General features: G+C 37.5%; 1 protein-coding gene and 1 non-coding gene across 6 annotated transcripts in view; one reads left to right on the top strand and one right to left on the bottom strand.

Annotated features, from left to right (window-relative positions):
• Window positions 1-25403, top strand: part of STXBP4 (syntaxin binding protein 4) — a 235071-nt gene that overhangs the window by 71510 nt on the left and 138158 nt on the right. For all 5 annotated transcript variants that reach the window (XM_025281286.3, XM_044939655.2, XM_044939654.2 and 2 more), the window contains 2 exons: window positions 8171-8267; window positions 9908-9999. In XM_025281286.3, coding sequence (XP_025137071.3) covers window positions 8171-8267; window positions 9908-9999 — 189 coding nt within the window. The remainder of the gene's footprint in view (window positions 1-8170; window positions 8268-9907; window positions 10000-25403) is intronic.
• On the bottom strand, window positions 19541-19613 carry TRNAC-ACA. Its single transcript has one exon. It is a non-coding gene; the product is annotated as a tRNA-Cys (tRNA).

The raw sequence follows: 25403 nt of genomic DNA, 5'->3' as shown, positions 1-25403 counted from the left end.
GCTCAGGAACAATTTACACTGTAGTTAATTGCATTTTTCAGTATTATTATTGCTTAATATAATAAGAACCACTGTATATTGAGTACCTTCTGTGATGGATATTTTATTTGCATTATTTTTATAAAATTGTTTTTATTTCTTTATATGAAAATATTAACTATATGCAAGAATGATTGAATTTTATGTCTAAAGTTTAAAGAATAATAAAACAAATACACATGTACCCACCACCCAGGTAAGAATGAGAATCTTTGACATTGCCTGTGCCTTTCTTCTTGATTATATATACCTCTTTCCTCAATAGGTAATGCTATTCCAAATGTTGAGTATCATTTATATGCTTTTCACAAGTTGATTGGTAAAATATTAATGAGATCAAAGTGTTTACTTTCAGCTTTGCTTAAGTTACTGTTAAAATTTTCCTTCTGTTTCCTCATCTCCTAGAAAAGCATTTGACTCATAGTATATGCTCAGAAACTAATTGTTCGATTGGTGTATTTTTTTTCCTAAAGTAACTGTACAAATTTTCATTCCTACAGTCTTATGGAAGTGTTTCCATTGTTCCATATACTTTACAGTTAATCTTATTATAATGCATTTTTACTTCTTTATCCTGTCTTAATTTTAAATTTTTCTTTGTTCCTTTTTAAAATCCCTTTTCCCCCCACATCTTTACTGTATTTTTTTGGTTTGATTATGTTTGACTTTTTGGTCATTGGTTTTTGCATTTTATTTTTATTCTTCTCCATCATGTTTAGAAATTAAGTCTTTTCTTGGTAATCTTATTGGTTACCTTAAAATTTTAACATTCATCTTGAACTTAGTCTTAAGTTAATCAGAATCTTTACCTTTCTTTCAGACATGCAAGGTACTTATATACTTAACACTTTAACTCTGATTAGCCTCTTCCCAGCTTCAGTTCAGTTCAGTTCAGTTGCTCAGTCATGTCCGACTCTTTGCGACCCCATGAATCGCAGCACGCCAGGCCTCCCTGTCCATCACCATCTGCCGGAGTTCACTCAAACTCACGTCTATTGAGTCGGTGATGCCATCCAGCCATCTCATCCTCTGTCGTCCCCTTCTCCTCCTGACCCCAATCCCTCCCAGCATCAGAGTCTTTTCCAATGAGTCAGTTCTTCACATGAGGTGGCCAAAGTACTGGAGTTTCAGCTTTAGCATCATTCCTTCCAAAGAACACCCAGGACTGATATCCTTTAGGATGGACTGGTTGGATCTCCTTGCAGTCCAAGGGACTCTCAAGAGTCTTCTCCAACACCACAGTTCAAAAGCGTCAATTCTTCGGTGCTTAGCTTTCTTCACAATCCAACTCTTGCATCCATACGTGACTACTGGAAAAACCATAGCCTTGACTAGACGGACCTTTGTTGACAAAGTAATGTCTCTGCTTTTCAGTATGCTATCTAGGTTGGTCATAACTTTTCTTCCAAGCTTACATGCTTATAATTACCCACTATTTGACTTTAGTGAGGCATTGTTTCTCTAATTCACTTTCTTTGCAGTCACCTCCTAACCTCACATAACCATTGAGTTTCTAATTTATTTTTTCTTTTTATTTCTTTTTTGTTATTTAAATAGTAAAAGTATGATAACACATTTACAGGAGAATTGGAAAATGCAGAACAAAGTTACATATTATTCCAATATATACTACAATTACTTTTAAGTACATAAACTAAAATTTTTATTAATAGTTGGAGTTTCAATATCAAACTCTCAAAAATTAATAGAATGAATAGACAGAAAAGTAGAATGATATAGTAGACCTGTAAAGCACTATGAACCAATTCAACATAATTAAGATTTATTATATTTTCACACAATGGCAGGATACGAATTCTATTCAAATTCGTATAGACTGTAAACCAGGAGACACTTTAACATACCCAAGAATATAAAACAAGGTGCAAAAATGTCATGGTCTAAATCTATTGAAATCATACAGAGTCTGAATTATGTTAGAAATCAACATCAAAAGGTATTTGAAAATAACCCACATATTTTTAAGTGCAATATGACATTTACCAGGAGAGATCTTTGACTTAGCCATTGAAAGTCTCAATAAAGTTGAAAAACTGAAGAAACACAGAAGATGATTGATGAGAAGAAAGCATGTAATGAGAAATTAATATCAAAGGTACTTTAAAAATCTCATGTATTTGGAAATTAAATATCCACTTTTAAATGATGGGTGTATCTAAGAAGCCATAACAAGGAAAATTAGAAAACGTTTGTAACAGAGTAAAAATGAGAAGAGAATTTGTCAGAATTTGTTGCATGCAGCTAGAGCTGCTCAGTGACTGGATTCAACGTGGAATCTTGAATAAGGTGTGAAAACAACGTGATTTGTTATTTTCTATCTAGTATTTTAATAATTTTGAACTATGGACAGAGATACGTAATATTTTATAGGAGGCAGCGATCAAAACCATCTCAAAGGAAAAGAAAAGCAAGAAGGCAAAGCAGTTATCTGAGGAGGCTTTACAAATAGCTGAAGAAAGACAAAAACTGAAAAGGGAGAAAGGGAAAAGTATATCCAACTAAATGAAGAGTTCCAAAGAATAGCACGGAGAGACAAGAAGGCCTTATTAAATGAACAGTACATAACACTAGAAAAAATAAATAAGGGGAAAGACTGGAGATCTCTTCAGGAAAATTAGAAATATCAAGGCAACATTTTGCGCAAAGATGGGCACAATAAAGGACAGAAATGGTAGAGACCTAGTAGACAATGAAGAGATCAAGAAGAGATGGTAAGAATACATGGAAGAACTATACATAAAAGAGCTTAATGAACCAGATTGCTTCAATCGTGTGGTCAGTCACCCAGAGCCAGAGATTATGGAGAACAAAGTCAAGTGGGCCTTTGGAAGCACTGCTGTTAATAAAGCTAGTGGATGTGATGGAATTCCAGTAGAACAATTCAGAACCTTAAAGGATGATGTCATCAAGGTGTTGCATTCAATATGTCAGCAAATCTGGAAGACCCAGCAGTGGCCACAGGACTGGAAAAGGTCAGTCCTTATCCCAATTCCCAAGAAGGGTAGTACTAAAGAATGTGCTAACCATTAGACAGTTGCACTCATCTTCCATGCTAGTAAGGTCATGCTGAAAATCTTGTGTGCTAGGCTTCAGCATTTTGTGAACCAAGAACTTCCAGGTGTCCAAGCTGGGTTTAAAAAAGGCAGAGGAACCAGAAATCAGATTGCCAACATTCACCGGATAATAGAGAAGGCAAGGGAATTCCAGAAAAACATCTTACCTCTGTTTCATTGACTATGCTAAAGCCTTTGACTGTGTGGATCATAAACTGTGGAAAGCTCTTAAAGAGATGGGAATACCAGACTTAATGGTTCAAGATTGAGAAAGGAGTACAACAGGGTTGTCTGCTGTCATCCTGTTTATTTAACCTATACCTGAGCACATCATGAGAAATGCCAGGCTGCATGAGTTACAAGCTGGAATCAAGAGGCAGGAGAAAAATAAACCTCAGATATGCAGATGATAACCTCTCTAATGGCAGAAAGCAAAGAGGAGCTAAGGAACCTCTTGATGAGGGTGAAGGAAGAGAGTGAAAGAGCCAGCTTAAGGCTTAAGACTAAATATTTTAAAAAAAAAAAAAAAACTGATCATGGCATCCAGCCCCATTTCTTCATGGCAAATAGAAGGGGGAAAGGTCGAAGTAGTGACAGATTTCCTTTTGGGTTGTAAAATCACTGCAGATGGTGACTGTGGCCATGAAATCAGAAGACGTTGCTTCTTAGCAGGAAAACTATGACAAACCTAAACAGGATGTTGAAAAGTAAGACATCACTCATCCAACATAGGTCCGTATCATCAAGGCAGTGGTTTTCCCAGTGGTCACGTACAGTTGTGAGAGCTGGACCATAAAGAAGGCAGAACACCAAAGAATTGATGCCTTTGAACTGTGGTGCTGGAGAGGACTCCTGAAAGCCCATTGGACAGCAAGGAGATCAAACCAGTCAATCTTCAGGGAAATCAACTCTGAATACTTGTTGGAGGGACTAATGCTGAAGCTGAAACTCCAGTATTTTGGTCATCTAATGCTAACAACCAACACATTGGAAAAGTCCCTGACGCTGGGAAAAACTGAGGGCAGAAGGAGAAGAGGGCGTCAGAGGATGAGATGGCTGGATGGCATCACTGATGCAATGGACAGGAACTTGAGTAAAGTTCAGGAGATGATGAGGTCTGGGAGGCCTGGCAGGCTATAGTCCATGAGGTCGCGAAGAGTTGGGCACGAAGACATAGAATAGAAAGCACTGTATGCTGTTTAATTTTGGCAAAAAGATACATTTTTTATTTTTCTAAATATATAGATTCTATATTCATAGAAGCTGCTGCTGCTGCTGCTGCTACATCGCTTCAGTCGTGTCCGACTCTGTGACCCTATAGACAGCAGCCTACCAGGCTCCCCGATCCCTGAAATTCTCCAGGCAAGAACACTGGAGTGGGTTGCCATTTCCTTCTCCAATGCATGAAAGTGAAAAGTGAAGTGAAGTTGCTCAGTCATGTCAGACCCTCACCGACCCCATGGACTACAGCCTGCCATGCTCCTCCGTCCATAGGATTTTCCAGGCAAGAGTACTGGAGTAGGGTGCCATTGCCTTTTCCAATATTCAAGAAGTCAAGAAAACTGATACACCAGTTGACAAATAGTGTTTGTCTCTGGAGCAGTGGTTCTTAAGGTCAGGGATGCAGGTGTTTTGCCTCAGGGGACATTTGGCACTATCTCAGGACATTTTGAGTTTTTACAGTTCGGAGAATGCAACCAAATTAGGACTCACTAAAAAAAAAAAAAGAAAATACTTCCTAAATTGTTATATATGAAAATTTAAAATATACTTCTAAATAAGTAATGTCAAAAACATTGCTAGTAAATATATAAAGGAATCTTACTTGTATCAATAGTTAGGAGAATACAAATGAACAAACAACATACTATTCCATAATCAACATACTGACAAAAATAAAGTGTGATAACAACAAATAGTTCACTTTTTAAAAATTTAAATGGTGTCCAACTAGATTAATGTATTATTATCCATTCTCTGATTGATGGACTTTTTAGAATTAATCCAGTCTGTTTATTATAATTACATTTTACATGTCTCCTCATCATAGGATACATGTACTGTCAACTTTCTTAGATACTGTAAAATTGTTCTCCAAACTGGTTGTACCAATTTTTGCACAATAGTAGTATATAAGCACTTCTATTCTTCTACATCGGAGAAGGCGATGGCACCCCACTCCAGTACTCTTGCCTGGAAAATCCCATGGATGGAGGAGCCCGGTAGGCTGCAGTCCATGGGGTCGCTCAGAGTCGGACAGGACTGAGAGACTTCACTTTCACTTTTCACTTTCATGCATTGGAGAAGGAAATGGCAACCCACTCCAGTGTTCTTGCCTGGAGAATCCCAGGGACGGGGAAGCCTGATGGGCTGCCGTCTATGGGGTCTCACAGAGTCGGACACGACTGAAGCGACTTAGCAGCAGCAGCAGCATTCTTCTACATTCTTAATAACATTTGCTGTTATCACACTCCAATTTTTGTCAGTATGTTCAATATTAAACTAAAACACTGAGGTAAAAGATAAAAATAATTTGTAAGGCTATCCTTTGTCTTATACTGTGTGAAATCATAGATATACCAGAGTGCGTGTTATTAGGGAATAAATGTAGTGGCCTCAAATCCTGAACAGGAAGAATACCTTAGCTTTAGGGTAGTGGTTCCTGCTGAGAAACGATGGAGAAAGCTTTCAGCCAGGTGTATGATGTTTATTTCTTAAATCGGCAGATATCAATGAGTGTCTGTTTGACAGCAGGTAAATAGGTGTTCTTTGTATCATTGTCTTTACTTTTTTTTTTCTTTTTTCCTTCTTGCTGTATTTGGAATATTTTTTATGATTAAAGGAAAAGACTATCAAAAGTTAAGAATCATTATCTTGTATGCAAGACTGACTGTGTAGACAGGGCAGGCAGATGATGCTGACTTAAGCTCTAGAATCACTTTTGAAGAAATCTCCTGATGTTTTCCCTGCCTCTTGTGTCCTTTTCTTGCTATGCCTAGCCATCTATACGTTGACCGGTTTATTTGCTGTGGGAGTCTGGCTGGCTGCAGTCCATGGGTTCTCAAAGAGTCAGACACGACTGAGCAAATAAGCACACATACCCTGTACCCACTTTATTAAATTGCATAGTACACTAATTACATTTATTTATATGTTATTTTCACCATAGAGATGATGGTAGGTAGTGGCTGTATCTTGTTTGTGTGTCCCTTTGCATAGTTTCAGTTGAGTTCAGTTCAGTCCAGTCGCTCAGTCGTGTCCAACTCTTTGCGACCCCATGAATCACAGCACGCCAGGCCTCCCTGTCCATCACCAACTCCCGGAGTTCACTCAGACTCACATCCATCGAGTCAGTGATGCCATCCAGCCATCTCATCCTCTGTCGTCCCCTTCTCCTCCTGCCCCCAATCCTTCCCAGCATCAGAGTCTTTTCCAATGAGTCAACTCTTCGCATGAGGTGGCCAAAGTACTGGAGTTTCAGCTTTAGCATCATTCCTTCCAAAGAACACCCAGGGCTGATCTCCTTTAGAATGGACTGATTGGATCTCCTTGCAGTCCAAGGGACTCTCAAGAGTCTTCTCCAACATCACAGTTCAAAAGCATCAATTCTTTGGCGCTCAGCCTTCTTCACAGTCCAACTCTCGCATCCATACATGACCACAGGAAAAACCATAGCCTTGATTAGATGGACCTTTGTTGGCAAAATAATGTCTCTGCTTTTGAATATGCTCTCTAGGTTGGTCATAACTTTCCTTCCAAGGAGTAAGCGTCTTTTAATTTCATGGCTGCAGTCACCATCTGCAGTGATTTTGGAGCCCAAAGTGCATAACAAATAGTAAGCACTAAATAAATACTTGGTAAATGAAATGATGGATGACTAAGCAGATTTCAAAGGAGGAAGCAATATATAAAGAGCAATTACTAGTATTAACTTTTACCTTCATTTTAGTTTTGATGTTCTTGCCAGAATCTAATAATAGGTCATTTTTTAGATTTTATGCACCAGTTTACAGTTATATTTTGCTATATATAACCTTTTAATATAAACCAACAGTGATTTCCATTAGAGTTTTGTTTATCTTAAACCAAAAAGAAATCTGAAAGAAGATAATCCAGGGCTGGCATGGAGGTTCCTCATGCTTTAAGTATCTTTCTGCTCCACCATCTTTATTGAGGTAGCTCATGAACCAAGATAACTACTTAAATTCCAGCAATCTTTTCTTTCTTACCCCTTTTCTTTTCCTTCCTTCATTTTTTTTTCCCCTTCCTTCTTTTAATTAAGACTAAAGGGAGAAGGAAAAGGGACAAGAAGCACCTACCCCTACTTTTGAAAGACTTGCTAGAAGTTCCCTGCAAGTTTGCCTTCCATCTCCTTGACTAGTACATGGTCATATGGCCTCATCAAGCTGAAAAGCAGGCTGGGAAATATCTCTTAGCTAAATGATGATGTTTTTAGCTAGAAATTGTGGTTCTGTTACTAAAGAACAAGGAGAGACTGAACATTGAAATAGTAATACAACTATCAGTCTCTGAAATTTTAACCAGCTATGGGTACTAAAAAGAGACAGGAGAGAGAAGTGGGTTCCAGAGAATGCTTTTTAGTTTATTATCTGTGTAAGCTTGCCCATAAACAAACCAAAAATTAGAATATTTTGTATTCGACCCAATTCTTGGCAACCTTAGTTTTGGTCTCAAGTACAAGATATCAAACAAAAGTTGACACTGTCAGATTTATTAAGATTTCCTTGCATTTTTCTTCTTCCTTGTCACACATTTTTAAAAACTAAGAAATAGTTTGAATTTGGTTCTAGGGATATGCTTATAAATTTGACACTCGCTAAAGTGCTAGCTTTCCTTGGGAGAAAAAGTGAGGTGGTAGAAGAGCAAGAAGCTAGCTTTTATGGAAAATTAATCCATAAATAGTTATCAGACTTTTTTTGATCATGGTCACTGTTCCTGATATTGATTCTTTTCACTGGGTTATAAAATAATGTGTAATGAAGTTTTATTCTTTGGAGATTAGAAAAATTGCTTCACATACATCCTTTCCATTCCAGGCTCTAAATTATCTTGGAATTCAGCCCACAAAAGAACAACACCAAGCCCTGAGACAGCAAGTACAAGTAGACACAAAGGGGACGGTGTCTTTTGGAGGTAACGTTAGGTTCATCATGCAACGTTAGGTTGCATCATCACAGAAACTTGGTCAAAGAGTTGTTGTGGCCCACATTTATTAAGAGTGCCTCTTCTTTAGAAGGAAAGAAAGAAAAACAAAAACCACATCTATTAATATGTCAGGTTCCTTAAACAGTGGGACTTCGTTGGTGGCTCAGCGGTAAATAATCCACCTGCAAAGCAGGAGACCTGGGTTTGATCCCTGGGTCATGAAGATCCCCTGGAGGAGGGCCTGGCAACCCACTCCAGTATTCTTGCCTAGAGAATCTCATAGACAGAGAAGCCTGGATAGCTATATACAGTCCATGGGGGTCACAAAGAGTCAGACACAACTGAAGTGACTGAGCATGCACATAACGCCTTATACAGTTTTCTAAAAACTCAGAATTATTGGCCTAACTGAGTCAGCAGAAAGGAGAACTTTCTTAGAATCTTTCAGCTTTAAAGTATCATTCTATCATGTTATGTTCTGTTTTTAATTTGTTGCATAAATGTTTTCAACCAATATGATATAATAATATCATAGACTTTGCACTATTGGAAATTTTGATGGTTTTTCATTAACTGATAATATAAATAATTCTATATTTAATATAGCTTTTTTCTTCTTTCTCTTAGGATAAATTCCCACAAGTGGCTTAGACTTTTCAAATGTATTAATAAATTGTTTTTCAGAGACATTTTACACACATATTTATTCTGCCACTAGTATGTTTGAATGTAACTGTTTTTTGTATCCTTGACAGCAGTAAGAATTTAATTATTTTTTATAGAGTAGATGCAACATTGTATCATTCTAAAAGCATCAGCATTGCTAAAGAACGAAATTTGGGGTTTTGAAGTGATAAAAAAGATATATTTGATCCCCTCTCCTTTTGAAAATCATCACAAAATAATGAGAACAAGAAACAGAAATACATGTACAACCACAGTGAATAAGGACAGAAAGTAAATGAGAACAGTAAATGAGTTAGTGAGCAGAGGCATGTAAAGCCCAAGTGTTTGAAAAGACAGGGGAATCACACCAGAGAGCAAGCTGATTCCTTGAAAGGTTTAGGAATTGAGAGCATCAGGTACTTAAGGCTGGGTGTAGGCAGGGCATTTAGAACAGAGTTGTTAGGAATCTGTGTAAGGAGCAATTAGGTATGCTTTTCCCTGCCCTCAAGCAATCCAGCAACTACCACTAGATGAACATGTCACACCCCATGTCTCAGGAAACTTACAGTTTGCTAGGTAGACATTAGGCAGTGTTATCTAACAATCAAGAGCATATGACTTTCAGTCAGATCTTAAATGGAATCTTGCTTTGCTACTTACTTGCCAAGTTAACTTATCTTAGCCCCAAATTGTAAAATGGAGAGGATTAGAGGGCCTATCTCAGAAAATTCTGGAGATGAAAGTACAAAGTGCCATTCCTAGCATTTGAGGCAGTTATAGAAACATTCACTGCTATTATTATTATTACTGCTACTACTATTGTTGTTATTATTAAGCCTATTTAAGTAAGTTAAATTTTAACTGTTATTGTAACGCATAGCTTTAACTTCATGTAGAGAAAGGTAAAGTTGACTGAGATAAGGTTAAGTGCTGTATTCTTACTGAAATGTGTTCTGTTTTAGATTTTGTCCACGTTGCCAGAAACTTGTTTTGCTTGCAATTGGATGAAGCGAATGTTGGTGCACATGAAATTTCCAGCATATTAAATTCACAGGTAGAGTATGCCCTGTAGAGTTGTCTTAATTGCACTTAAGTTATGTCTTAAATGGGCTTCCCTGTTAGCTCAGCTGGTAAAGAATCCACCTGTAATGCCGGAGACCCAAGTTTGATTCCTGGGTTGGGAACATCCCCTTGAGAAGGGATAGGCTACCCACTCCAGTATTCTTGGGCTTCCCTGGTGGCTCAGACAGTAAAGAATCCACCTGCAATGCAGAAGACCTGGATTTGATCCCTAGATTGAGAAGATTCCCTGGAGAAGGGCATGGCAATTCACTCCAGTATTCTGGCCTGGAGAATGCCCATAGATAGAGGAGCGTGCTGGGCTATATAGTCCATGGCGTCACAAAGAGTCGGACATGACTGAGCAACTAAGCACAGCACAGCATGTCTTAAGTGTTATGTGTCATATACATTTTTTTTTAATTTTATTTTATTTTTAAACTTTACATAATTGTATTAGTTTTGCCAAATATCAAAATGAATCCGCCACAGGTATACATGTGTTCCCCATCCTGAACCCTCCTCCCTCCTCCCTCCCCATACCATCCCTCTGGGTCGTCCCAGTCTCATATACATATGCTTTCTTATATTTTAGAAAATAAGTTATGCAGATTAAACATGCTTCTCGGGTAAATATATGAAATCAGTTCAGTTCAGTTCAGTCACTCAGTCGTGTCCAACTCTTTGCCACCCCATGAATCGCAGCACGCCAGGCCTCCCTGTCCATCACCAACTCCCAGAGTTCACTCAGACTCACGTCCATCGAGTCGGTGATGCCATCCAGCCATCTCATCCTCTGTCGTCCCCTTGTCCTCCTGCCCCCAATCCCTCCCAGCATCAGAGTCTTTTCCAATGAGTCAATTCTTCACACGAGGTAGCCAAAGTACTGGAGTTTCAGCTTTAGCATCATTCCTTCCAAAGAAATCCCAGGGCTGATCTCCTTCAGAATGGACTGGTTGGATCTCCTTGCAGTCCAAGGGACTCTCAAGAGTCTTCTCCAACACCACAGTTCAAAAGCATCGATTCTTCGGCGTTCAGCCTTCTTCACAGTCCAACTCTCACATCCATACATGACCACAGGAAAAACCATAGCCTTGACTAGATGGACCTTTGTTGGCAAAGTAATGTCTCTGATTTTGAATATGCTATCTAGGTTGGTCATAACTTTTCCTTCCAAGGAGTAAGCGTCTTTTAATTTCATGGCTGCAGTCACCATCTGCAGTGATTTTGGAGCCCAAAAAAATAAAGTCTGACACTGTTTCCACTGTTTCCCCATCTATTTCCCATGAAGTGATGGGACCGGCTGCCATGATCTTCGTTTTCTGAATGTTGAGTTTTAAGCCAACTTTTTCACTCTCCTCTTTCACCTTCAAGAGGCTTTTTAGTTCCTCTTCACTTTCTACCATAAGGGTGGTGTTATCTGAATATCTGAGGTTACTGATATTTCTCCCAGCAATCTTAATTCCACTTGTGCTTCTTCCAGCCCAGCATTTCTCATGATGTACTCTGCATATAAGTTAAATAAGCAGGGTGACGATATACAAATATATGAAATACAGATAATTTAAAATCAAAAGTGAAATTTTGTCTTGATCTCCTTTATCCTCCTTTCTCACTATTCCATTATGATACTCCCATCTTTAAGTTTACTACAGAAAAGTACTTATATCTTAAGTGTTAACTCTAAAATATTACTGTCTGAACCACCCTTGTGTACTCAGCAGCCACATCAAGAAACACAGGGCTAAAGAAACTGCTGGGACCCTGATGTCTCCACCCCCGTGTTCCTTTCTAGTTTTCTAGTGCTAACCCTCCCCACCCCAAGTCAAGATAACAAACCCTACTCTTTGGCCCTCTAACAACATAAATCTCTTTTGCTATTTTTGTGCTTTATCTAAAAAGAAGTTGTGAAGTCTGTTAACTTCGTAAGTCATTTGTTCTATAAAACTTTGATATTTTTATTGTCAAATCTTTCAGTCCTTTCCTTTATGGATATTTTATTTTGGTATATTATTAAGGAAGATCTTTTCATTTTATACTATGTGTATATATATATATATAAATATATATACAGCATACTCTTTATAAATAATTTTTGCTTATGCATGAGGTTGGGCCTCAAATGAATAACCACTTGCCCTTATTCCATCATCATTTATTCAATAAGTATCCTTTTCCACTTTTGCAACTAATTTAAAATACAAATTTTAATATGACCTAAATTTCATATGAATACCCAGATATTTATAGACAAACCACTCTGTTCCATTGATTTATTTCTTTCTGCCAGTACAGTATTATCTTAATTACTCTACCTTAATAGATCTAGGTTGATTGTTATCTGTTAGGTCAAGTCTTTCCTTCTTTTGCTAGCTTCTTGATTTTTATCTAACTACATGATCTTTAGAATCATTGTGCTATGGTAATGAAAATTCAGTTGGGACTTTCTGTTTTTAATTGGAATTTTATTGAATGTAGAGGATGGTTTGAGAGAAGCAAAATGGTTTATTTCTCCATTCATTTAGATCTTTGTTGATGTTTTGAGAAGAGGAAATTATAACTTGGTTCATAGTGGTCTTGAATATTTCTTGTTAAGTCGAATAGGTACACTATAGTTTTTGATGCTATTGAAACTGGGACTTTTTTTACCATTGTATTTTCTAATTGATTAATATGGAGAAGGCGATGGAAAAATTGATTTTTGAATGGCTATTTTGTGTGATGCCACTTTATTGAACTCCCTCATTCCAGTTATTTTTCAGTTATTTATCTTGAGCTTTCTCGGTAGACATTTGAAGTTAATTACTTTTGTCTCTATCACAATTTTTTACTTTTTCTGAATACTGTTGAATAAGAGCTACAAAACTGAGCAAGAACCTATTTCCGTGATATTTGAGCCATTGAACATTTTTAATTTTTGAAAAAAAGCTAGCATTATCTTACTTAATGGGCAAGTTTTGCAGTTGGCCATTGAACTACATAGGTTTGTACTGTACAGGTCCACTGAATCACAGGTTTTTTTCAATATTATATACTATAGTACTACATAATCCAAAGTTGGTTAATCGCTGGGTGCAAAACCACAGATGTGGAGGGCCTACTGTAGAGTCATATTCAGATTTCCCACTATGTGAAGGATCATTGTCCCTAACCCCTCACATTGTTCATGGGTCAGCTGTCCATGGGTCATTCCAGTTCCTCTGAAGAAATTTAAATAATGGAAACTTTACCTGTTCCTTAAAGGCTTGAAAATGTTTCATATGCCAAGTGATTGGGGCCTAGATCTTTCAGGAGAGGGGATGTTTCCTATAGAATGTCTTCTAAAGTGGCTTTATTCAAATGTTGTTCTTTTCTTGGGTAATGTTGTTGATGTACATTTTCCTAGAAAAGATTTCCTTTCATCAAGGTATTAAAATTTATTAAACATTAACATGGATTTTTTTCAGATTTTTAATCCTTACTTTTGATGATACTGCTTTTTATTTTATAGGTGTACTGCACAATTTTTTTTTTTGGTTCCGTCACACAGCTTATGGGATCTCAGTTCCCAAATTAGGAATCAAACCCAGACCTCTGCAGTGAAAGCAATGAATCCTAATCACTAGACCACCCGGGAACTCCCAACACAATTTTTACACAGTACTCACACCCACAAATGTTTTTTTTTTTTTATCTTTAAATGTTTGACTGTGGTGGGCCTTTGTTGCTGAGCATGGGCTTTCCCTAGTTGCAGTAAGCAGGGCTACTCTTTGCTGGGGTGGGTGGGCTTCTCATTGCAGAGCGCCGCCTCTAGGTATATTGGCTTCAGGAGCTGCAGCAGAAGGGCTCAGTAGTTGTGGCACACGGGCTTACTTGCCCCATGGCATGTGGGATCTTCCTAGACCAGGGCGTGAACCCGTGTCTCCTGCATTGGCAGACAGATTCTTAACCACTGGACCAACAGGAAAATCCCGTATTCATAAGTTTCTATAGGTAATATTTTAATAATCACTCAACAGTATATAATTTTTCTGTTGTGGATATGTCTTTGACTCTTAAACTGTTTTAAACATTTTCTAGTGATATACTATAGTTCCCTTTTGGTTACAGGTTTCTAGTTTAATTTAGAGGGCCATATTCAGAGACATATTCACAGACATATTTAATTCAGACATATTCTATGTGGTGTTAATCCTTTGACCATATACCCAGTATATATTTTATGGAATGTTTTCTATTGTGTGAAAAGCACGTATGTTTTACAGTTGTTGGGTGCAGTGCTTTCTGTGTGTCAGGTCAAAGTTCAAATCATGTGGTTCAAATTTTCTATTTTCTTTTAAAATTTTCTCTTTCATTACTTATTGTTGTTTTTGTTGTTGCCTTTTATTGTATTGTCTGTTACTGAGAGAGAGGTCTTTTAAAATTTCCTCCATTTGGCTCTGCTAATTTTTGCTTTGCGTATCATGAGCCTTTATTATTATTTTTATTTTAGAATTGTATTCTGACAGGTTGTAGAATCTCTTCATCTTTAGAATGTTTCTTGCTTTAAAGCTACCTTAGTCTAATTGTATAGTGGTTGGTTGTTTGGTTTGGTTTTCAATTATTATAAACATAGTTTTTAAAGTTATAATTAAACTGTATTATTATATTAGTTTCAGGTGTATAATATAGAGATGAGTTTTATACATTATGAAATGACAGCAACAATAAAACCAGTTACTACCCATCACAGTAAATGTTGTTACAATGTTATCGACTGTATTCTCTATGTATACATTACGTCCCTGTGACTTATTCATTTAATATATTTGGAACTTTGTATGTCTTAATCCCCTTCACCTATTAAACATCCATCCCCCCCTGTCTCCCCTCTGGCACCCACCTGTTTGCTTTCTGTATGTATAGTCAGTTTCTGTTTTATTTTTTTCCTTTTGTTTTTTAGGTTCGACATGTAAATGAGGTCATATGGTATTTGGTTTTTTCTGAGTTATTTCACTTAGTGTAATACCCTTCATGTTCATCCATGTTGCCACAAATAGCAAGATTCCTTCTTTTCATGGCTGAGTAATAATGTATATATAAAACATTATATATATGCATGTGTGTGTGTTTATATATATGTACCACATCTTTATTTGTTCATCCATTGACAGACGCTTAGATTGTTTCCATATCTTGGCTTTTGTAAATAGTACTGTGACATAATAGGGGTACATATATCTTTTTCAAGTAGTGTTTTATTTTTCTTCAGATAAATACCCAGAAGCAGAATTACTGGGTTGTGTTTATTGTGGCTGTGCTGGATCTCTGTTGCCGTGTGCAGGCTTTCTCTAATTGTGGTGAGCAGGGCCTGCTCTGGCTGCAGTACCAAGCTCCTCACTGTGGTGGCTTCTCCTGTTGCAGATCCCAGTGCTGGAGCACCCAGGCTTCCGTAGTCGCAGTGCGTGCGATTCAGTAGTTGTGCCCAGGCTCCAGAGCGTGCGAGCTTCTGTAGCTGTGGCACCTGCGTGCTAGAGCTCAGGCTCAGTAGTTACAGTGCATGGGCTTAGTTGCCCTGTGGCATAAAGAATCTTCCTGTACTGGGGATTGAACCTGTGTCCCCTGAATTGGCAGGCAGACTCCCAACCACTGGACCACTAGGGAAGTCCTCTTTTCAGTTTTTTGAGGAAGCTCCATACTGATTTCCAAAGTGGTTGCAACAGTTTACAATCCCACTGACAGTGTGAGAGTTTTCCTTTACTTTACATCCTTACCAACACTTGTTGTTTATTGTCTTTTTGATAATAAGCATATGATATGTGCGGAGAAGGCAATGGCACCCCACTCCAGTACACTTGCCTGGAAAATCCCATGGATGGAGGAGCCTGGTGGGCTGCAGTCCATGGGGTCGCTAAGAGTCGGACACGACTGAGCGACTTCACTTTCTCTTTTCACTTTCATGCATTGGAGAAGGAAATGGCAACCCACTCCAGTGTTCTTGCCTGGAGAATCCCAGGGACGGGGGAGCCTGGTGTGCTGCCATCTCTGGGGTCACACAGAGTCGGACACGACTGAAGTGACTTAGCATAGCATAGCATATGATATGTGTGAGGCGGTTATCTCAGTGTGGTTTTAATTTACATTTCCTTGATGATTAGTAATGTTTATCACCTTTCAAGTTCCTGATAGCTGTCAGTATATCTTCTTTGGAAAATGTCTGTTCATATCCCCTGCCCATTTTTAATTGAGGTTTTTGTTCTTTGATAATGTGTTGTATGAGTTCTTTTTGTATTTTTAATATCAACCCCCTTATTGTATATATCATTTGCAAATAACATCTCTCATTCAGTACATTGCATTTTCATTTCATTGGTGTTTTCATTTGCTGTACAAAAGCTTTTTAGTTTGATTTATTCCCATTTGTTTATTTTTGCTTTTGTTGCCCTTGCTTGAAGAGAGATACAAAAAAAAAAATGGTAAGGTTGATGTCAAAGAGTATACTGCCAATGTTTCCTTCTAGGAGATTTATAGTTTCAAGTCTTACAGTCTTTAAGTATTAAATTCACTTTGTGTTTCATTTTGTATATGGTGTAAGAAAGTAGTCCAGTTCATTCTTTTGCATGTAGCTGTCCAATTTACCAGCACCACTTATTAAAGAGACTCTCTTCTCCATTGTGTATTCTTGCCTCTTATGTTTTAGATTAATTGACTCTATAAGTGTGGGTTTATTTCTGGGCTGTTGATTCTGTTCCATTGACCTATGTATCTGTTTTTGTGTCAGTACCAAACTATTTTGATTCCTGTAGCTTTGTAGTGTATGTTCATCATGTTTTGGACTGTGAAACCTCCAACTTTGTAATTATTTTTCTCGAGATTGCTTTGAATGGACTGATCACTAGAAGGGAAATAGAATATGTAATTTAAAAAAAGAAAAGCTTCCCTACAAACAGAAGTCCAGGAGCAGATGGCTTCACAGCTGAATTCTACCAGACATACAAAGAACTTTTACCAGTCCTGCTCAAACTCTTTCAAAAGACTGAAGAGAAAGGAACACTCCTGAAGACATTCTATGAAGTCATTATCCTGATATGAAAACCAGACAAAATTACCACCAAAAAGAAAATTATAGGCCAATATCTTTGATAAATGTAGATGCATAACCTCTCAGCAAAATATTACCAAGCTGAATCCAACAGTACATAAAAAGGATCATATACCATGACCAAGTGGGTTTCATTCCAAGTTCACAAGGATGGTTCAACGTGCACAAATCAATCAGTGTGATATACCACATCAAGAAAAGAAGTAAAAAACCACATGATCATCTCAACAGATGAAGAAAAAGCATCTGACAAAATTCAGCATTCATTCATGATAAAAACCCTTACCAAACTGGATGTAGAAGAAACATATCTCAGTGTAATAAAAGCTGTGACAAACCCACAGCCAATAGAATATTCAGTGGTAAAAAGCTGAGGACCTTATCACTAAAATCTAGGACAAGGATGGCAATTCTAACCACTTCTTTTCTACATAGTATTAGAAGTCCTAGCACAGCAATCAGATAAAAGATATCCAGATTGGAAGGAAAGAGATAAAGTTCTCATTATTTGCAGATGAAAAGATACTATATATAGAAAACCCTAAAGACTCCCCATAAAAACTACTAGATCTGATAAATGAATTCAGCAAGGCAACAGGGTGCAAGATTAGCATTTAGAAATAGGTTGATTTCTTTACACTAACAATGAAATATCAGAAAAGGAATGTAAAAAAGCAATAATTTTTAAAATCACACCAAAAAAAATGATGCTTAGAAATGAACCTAAATGAGGAGGCGAAAACTTATATAACTATAAACATTAATAAAGGTAATTTAAGATGATTCAAAAAAATGCAAAGATATTATATGCTCTTGGATTGGAAGAATTAATATTAAAATGGTCATACTACTCAAAGCAATGTACAGATTTAACCTGATCCCCATTGAATTACCCATGACATTTTTCTCAGAACTGGGGAAAAAGAAAATCCTAAAATATGTCTGAAACTATAGAATTGCCACGAAACCCAGAATTGCCAACCAATTCTGAGGAAAAAGAACAAAACAGGAGGCATAACCTCCCAGATAGATATAATAATCAAAACAGCATATATTGACACAAAAACAGATTCAAAGATCAATGGAAAAGAATAGGGAGCCCAGAAATAAACCCATATAACTATGGTCAATTAATCTTTGACAAAGAAAGATAGAATATGATAGGAAAAAAGACTTAAATATATGACAAGACACCATGGAACTCCTAGAAGAGAACATTGGCAAAGTATGCTTTGACATAAATTGTATCAGTGTTTTTTTAAGTCAGCTTCCCAAGGTAGTAGAAATAAAAACAAAAATAAACAAATTAGGACCTAATCAAGCTTACAAGCTTTTACACACCAAAGTAAACCCATAAACAAAACAAAGAGACAATCTATGAAATAGTGGACAATATTTACAAACATTGCAACCAACAAGGGCTTAATTTCTAAAACATAGAAATAGCTCATAAAACTCAACAACAACAAACAGATAATCCAATTGAAAATGGACAAAAGACCCAAATAGACATTCTCCAAAGACATACAGTTGGCCAATAGGCCCACGACAAGATGCTCAACATCATCAATTATTAGAGAAATGCAAATCAAACTACTATACCTCACACCAATCATAACAACCATCATTAAAAAGTCTATAATAACAAATGCTAGAGAGGGTGTGGAGAAAAGGGAACTCCTACACTTTGGTGGGAATGTAAGTTGGTGTAACCACTGTGGAAAACAGTATGGAAGTTCCTCAGAAAACTGAAAATAGAATTACCATATGATCCAGCAATCCTGCTGTTAGACATATTAGCCAAACAATACATGTACCTTCATAGCAGCACTATTTACAATGGCCAAGACACAGAAACAACATAATTGTCCATCAACAGATGAATGGATAAAGAAGATACAGTACATATATACAATGGAATACTGCTGCTGCTGCTGCTAAGTCGCTTCAGTCGTGTCCGACTCTGTGCAACCCCATAGACAGGCAGCCCACCAGGCGCCCCCATCCCTGGGATTCTCCAGGCAAGAACACTGGAGTGGGTTACCATTTCCTTCTCCAGTGCATGTAAGTGAAAAGTGAAAGTGAAGACGCTCAGTCATGTCCGACTCTTCGCGACCCCATGGACTGCAGCCTACCAGGCTCCTCCGTCCATGGGATTTTCCAGGCAAAAGTACTGGAGTGGGTTGCCATGGCCTTCTCCAACAATGGAATACTACTCAGCCATAAAAAATGGAAGTAGTGCTGTTTGCAGCAACATGGATACACTTAGAGATTATCATACAAAATGAAGTAACTCAGAAAGAGAAAAACAAATGCCATATGGTATCATTTTTATGTATTGAAGGTGAAGGTGAAGTCGCTCAGTCATGTCCGACTCTTTGTGACTCCATGGACTGTAGCCTACCAGGCTTCTCCATCCATGGGATCCTCCAGGCAAGAATACTGGAGTGGGTTGCCATTTCCTTCTCCAGGAGATCTTCCTGACCCAGGAATTGAACCCGGGTCTCCTGCATTGTAGGCAGACGCTTTACCATCTGAGCCACCAGGAAAGTCCTTTTATGTATTAATAGAATCTAAAATATGACGCAAATGAACCTATCTACAAAGTAGAAACAGACTCACGGGCAGAGAATAGACTTGTGGTTGCCAAAGACTGGAGTCAGGGGAGGACTGGACTGAGATTTTGTGGTTTGTAGATGCAAACTGTTATTCTCAGACTTTTAACATCTTTCCTGTCTCTTTTAACTCTTATTTCTCTTCCATATTGCCCTAGAATGTCACCCCGATATGTTATAATATCAAGGTTAAAAATCTTTCCTTAGTTACCCTATCATTTTGCTACCCCCAAATTTAAATAAATTCAAATGTATTTGTTTTAACTTGCTATGTTCATAAACTCTTACATATTAAAATTTTCTTCTGAATTGATTAATCATTATACTATTGATACACAGTCAAAAATTTTAAGTTTTATATGTGAATTTTGATAAAATTTTTAAAGGTAATATTTTAAATGTAAATTCACATTTCAATGGGTTGGAAGGATTATTTGCAATCCAGTTCTGTCATTTATAAGATTTCCATATATGCCTGGGCCTTTCTAGACTCTTTATTCTACTGGTTGACTTGACTTCATAAGTCTTAATATATTTTCCACCTTGTTGTTCTTTTCAGATATTACTTTGGCTATCTTAGCCATATAAATTTTAGCCGGAATCTTGCTACTTTGAACTTACAGATTATTTTGGGAAAAATCGACATCTTTATAAGTTTAAGTCTATCTGTGAACATGTTTTGGCCTCTTATTCATCTATATCTTCTCAATGGCGTATAATAATACACTTGTATTTTTTTTCCAATACAAGCCTTATTAATCTCTGTTAGATTTATTTCCAGATACCTCACACTTTTTTGCCATTATTAAGAGTAGGGGTTTTTTGAAGACTGTTTATTTTAGAGCAGGTTTTGGTTCACTGCAAAATTAAGGGGAACATACAGAGATTTCCTAAATACCCCCACCTCTATATATGCCTAGCCTTGTCTGTTGTTGACCTCCCCTTCAGAGTGACACATTTGTTATAATTGACGAGCCTACATTGATAATCACCCAAAGTTTGTAGTTTACACTATGGTTTACTCTTGGCGTATACATTCTCTGTTAGGTTAGGACAAATGTATAGAGACATACATCAATCATTATGGTATCATACAGAATATTTTTATTACATAAAAGATTCTCTGTGTACTGCGTATCATGTCTCCACAGCCTCACCCCGCCCCCATCCAAATCCATCACAACCACTGATCCTTTTATTGTCTCCATAGTTTTGCCCTTTCCAGGATGTTGTATACTTAGAATCATACAGTATATAGCCTTTTCAGATTGGCTTCTTTCAGGCAATAATATGCATTTAATGTTTCTCCATGTCTTTTCATAGCTCTTACCTGGATGGTTATTTATCCGTTTACCTACTGAAGAACATCTTAATTCCTCCAAGTTTGGATAGTTATGAATAAAACCTCTGTAAATGTCCATGTGCACGTTTTTGTGTGGACATAATTTTTCAATTTCTTTGCATACATACCAAGAAACTTAATCGATGGACCGTATGTTAAAAGGATGTTTAATTTTGCAAGAAGCTGCCGACTGTCTTCCAAAGTGGCTGTACTGACTTATTCTCACCAACGATGAATGAGCGTTCCCAAAGACCTGGTGGTTTGGGAACTCAGGAAATCACCCAGCTCTCCCTGAATTGAGGCACTGATTTAGCAAAACTGATTCTGTAGCCTTTAGAGTAGGAAGACTGAAGCAGTAAGAGCAGAGTTTCCCTTCCTCTCATCTAGGTGTTATGTTCTTACCTACTTAGTGTGACAGCAGAACATTGTTTTCTAATTGCTAGACAGTAGTAGAAGCTACCATACTCATTTCAATGAGGAAAGGCAGAGGTAACGGGGCTTACATAAGCCAAGTAGGGAATGAGCATGCAGAGCTTTCTTAGCAACTGCAAAGAAATACTTGGTCTCCAAATTAGTAATTTACTTCCTTTTTATCAATACTAATATGATTTTAGAGCAGATAAAAATGTATTCAGTATGAGGCATTTTGATAGCAAAAGCAAAGTGCTGATGGTAATTGTACAAGGCCTACATGCCAATAATTTCCTGTTTGTAGCTTCAGATCAAATATTGTGCAAGAGTCATTATATCAGTGTACAAGAATTCTTGTCAACACACAGAAGAGTCCCCATTAAATGTTGGCTTTCCTTTTTTTTCACCTGAATCCACAAATCCACGATAAGAATCCATTTTTACTTCACTGCACTCACATGTGTAACTGAAACGAAAATCTCAAAGCATTACTTAGCCTTTTCTACATCCTTGTGTTCTTATCTAATACTCAATTCCAGTCCAGTAAATATTAGGTCTTATAATTTACTAATGAGTTATGCACCACCATTTGAAAATACTGTTAAAAATCACGGCTTGTCGAGTGGCTTACCAGAAACAAATTCTAAAAATACTTTCAGTATTATTCCCAAGTTTTTTTGTTCTATTTTGTTTGTTTGTTAGTTTTAGTTAACACTATAGTGCCCCATATGAATATCAGTTGATCTGAGGTCAGGCTACTGACATTCTGTGAAGATGGGGAAATTCCCAGTGTGCTCACCCCCTCAACCATGTCATCTTAAAGAAGAGAATCAGATTTTGTAATCCATCTGTTAAGAATGCTTATTTTTACCCATATGTTTCTTTGGGTTTTTGGCTTGTATTTTCCTTTATTTTTTAAAAATATTTTTACTGAAGCATAATGGATACAGTAATAAATAGAATCATACAATATGTACTCTTTTGTAACTAGCTTCATTTGCTGATCATTCTGTCTGACTCATAAGATTTCTTGAAATGCTGTCTTTTAAGAAGGAATTGCTGAGTCTGTAAGTCCTGCTTTTGTTTAGTGGACAAAACCTTTTTGCTTTTGGAATAATATGGCATTTAGAACCAAAAATATAATTATCTTGCTGTGATTCTAGTCATCACTGCTATATTAAAAATTCTCACAGCGCTACACCTGCTACTGGCACAAGATTACATCTAGAAAAGGCAAGATTGGAGCCTCCATTTAGCAGTATTCTAAGCAGATGATGGTCCATGGTGATACGATGGGTTTACCACAGTAATCAGATATCATAAATAGGTTATATTAAAATCACAACTGGGGTCTTTGCTCAGTCAGTTAAGTGATTGTATTTTAACAAGGGAAATAGAATAGAATGGGAAATATTAACGTAAACTGTGTATAATAAAAGTGATAATGTTTAGCTGATAATTGGGTCATGATATAAATGATATTTCTCACTGTGTGTAACAGTAAATACTTTATAGTCACTTCACTATATACTCATCTGTTAAAGATTACATGTATATTAAACAGCTACAGTGTGTGGCATTGTTAGTTGCTCCGGCACATGTTATAAGGTAAATAAAACTCAAGCCTATCCCTCAAAAAATTTAGGGTATAATGTAAGAAAATTCATGTATACAGATAAAGTTTAAAAATGCATTGTGATAGGGCCATAGTAATAATAGAACTTAGAACACTCAGGGAAAATTCGTTAACGGAGGTGGCATATGAGTGAGTTTTCATTTTTTGTTTTGGTGTTTTCTTGGCTATGCCACATGGCATGCTGGACAGGGGATCAAACTCAGGTCCCCTGTCGTGGAAGCATGGAGTCCTAACCACTGGGCTGCCAGGGAATTCCCTTGAGTGAGTTTTGAATCGTATAGGATTTTATCTGCTCAAGAGGTGATCAGAGTGATGAGTATTAGCATGAAAAAATAAATGTGTATAATGTGATAGTAAGCAGAGAGTAATCTACTTTTTAAAAAAGATAGTTGAATACATGCAGGTCAGAGAAAAAAGGAAGAATAAATATTAAACTTAGACACTCACTAGATGCTGAAGCTGAAACTCCAATACTTTGGCCACCTGATGCAAAGAACTGACTCATCTGAAAAGACCCTGATTCTGGGAAAGATTGAAGGCAGAAGGAGAAGGGGGTGACAGAGGATGAGATGGTTGGATGGCATCACTGACTCAATGGACGTGAGTTTGGGTAAACTCCGGGAGTTGGTGATGGACAGGGAGGCCTGGCGTGCTGCAGTCCATGGGGTCGCAACAGGTCGGACATGACTGAGCAACTGAATTGACTGATTGTACCTGTTAAGTTGGTAACTATTAAGGAGAATAGTGATATGATCAAAGTGATATTTTAGAAATAGTAATCTTAAATAGTGTTGTTTATCTTGGAAGGGGTTAAAGTGGTGGTTGGTAGTCTAGACAGGGGACCAAAGAAAGACTGCAAGAATGGATGAATAAAGAGAGGTGAGAAGAATGAGAAAGGAATGGAGAGACAGATCTAAGACACTGACAAAAACAAGTATGCCGTCAATGAGGCATACGTTTGAATGTCAGAGCAAAGGAGAATGGGTTAAAGATAACCCCAAAGTTTTTTATTAGGGTGATTAATGATATACTGGTTCTTTTACTAGGAAGAAGGAATAAGAAGAGAAAGGTAGAGAAGATGATAGGCTGTGTTTTGGAAAGAGTAAGTTCATGATGCTGACTGGTATACATAACCGAAAGGCAATAAGGAACTATACATCAGGAAAGGGACTTGCAGATTATGTGGAGGGTGATAGTTGTAATGGCATGGCAGTGAGCGCTATCACTCAGGGACAGCTTGTAGAGAAGGTGGCGGAAAAGGACAAACTTTGGGGAACTTTTCTCCATTTAAGAAATAGAAATGAAATGAAGTCATTAGAAACAGCCTCAATATCCTGAGGGTAGATGAAATAGTAGAGTATCAAAAACCTAGGGAAGAGAAAGTTGCGAGGACACATGGCTTGAGCAATACTATGTGTGAGAAAGTGATTAACGAAAGTCGATGAGGGGCATATTTTTTCTCATAGCAGGTTGTTTGGTGGCACTACAAGTAATAATTATTGAAATGTGGGGATGGAGGAAAGATATGTAAACCAGATTATAAGAAATAAAAGGATTAGGTGGGGGAAAATAAGGGAATACAAAGAAATTTTAAGGAAAGGAGGTAATTGGATGGGCTGGTTCATAATAGAAGGCTTTATCAATAAAATTAGACTGAAACAGAGGTTGTTGTTCTCTTCTGTTTAAGATGAATTGAGGTTTTGAATGTGGCCAGTGCAATAGTGGCTATCCAGAATTGGCACAAGTCAAATAACTTAAAAATGATGATGATGGAGCAATAGTGAAGGGAGAATTGAGGTGAGGCCCGCTGAGCGCAGTGCAGTGACTTTCTGTAGGGTCTTATGATACTACATAGCAGACTAGAGAAAGCAGAGTAGAAATGATTTATAATGTTATTTACCAAGTATCACAGAGATCAGGGGGCCCAAGGGTTGAAAATGATATCATGAGAACCAGGTAAGAAAGAGATTAAGAAGGTAAAGAGGATAAAGGTCAAGAGCTGGAGGTAGATTAGAAAATAGGTATCTGTCTGGAATCATTGATGTTAAATAGCAACAGTTTATCTCATTTGATGCTGCTTGTTTCAGTTCAGTTCAGTCGCTCAGTCGTGTCCAACTCTTTGCGACCCCATGAATTGCAGCACGCCAGGCCTCCCTGTCCATCACCAACTCCCAGAGTTCACCCAGACTCACGTCCATCGAGTCAGTGATGCCATCCAGCCGTCTCATCCTCTGTCGTCCCCTTCTCCTCCTGCCCCCAATCCCTCGCAGCATCAGAGTCTTTTCCAATGAGTCAACTCTTCGCATGAGGTGGCCAAAGTACTGGAGTTTCAGCT

Source organism: Bubalus bubalis, chromosome 3, assembly GCF_019923935.1.
Source record: "Bubalus bubalis isolate 160015118507 breed Murrah chromosome 3, NDDB_SH_1, whole genome shotgun sequence".
Taxonomy (NCBI): domain Eukaryota; kingdom Metazoa; phylum Chordata; class Mammalia; order Artiodactyla; family Bovidae; genus Bubalus; species Bubalus bubalis.
The sequence above is the reverse complement of the archived record's forward strand: the minus strand, read 5'-3'. Positions and strand labels throughout refer to the sequence as shown.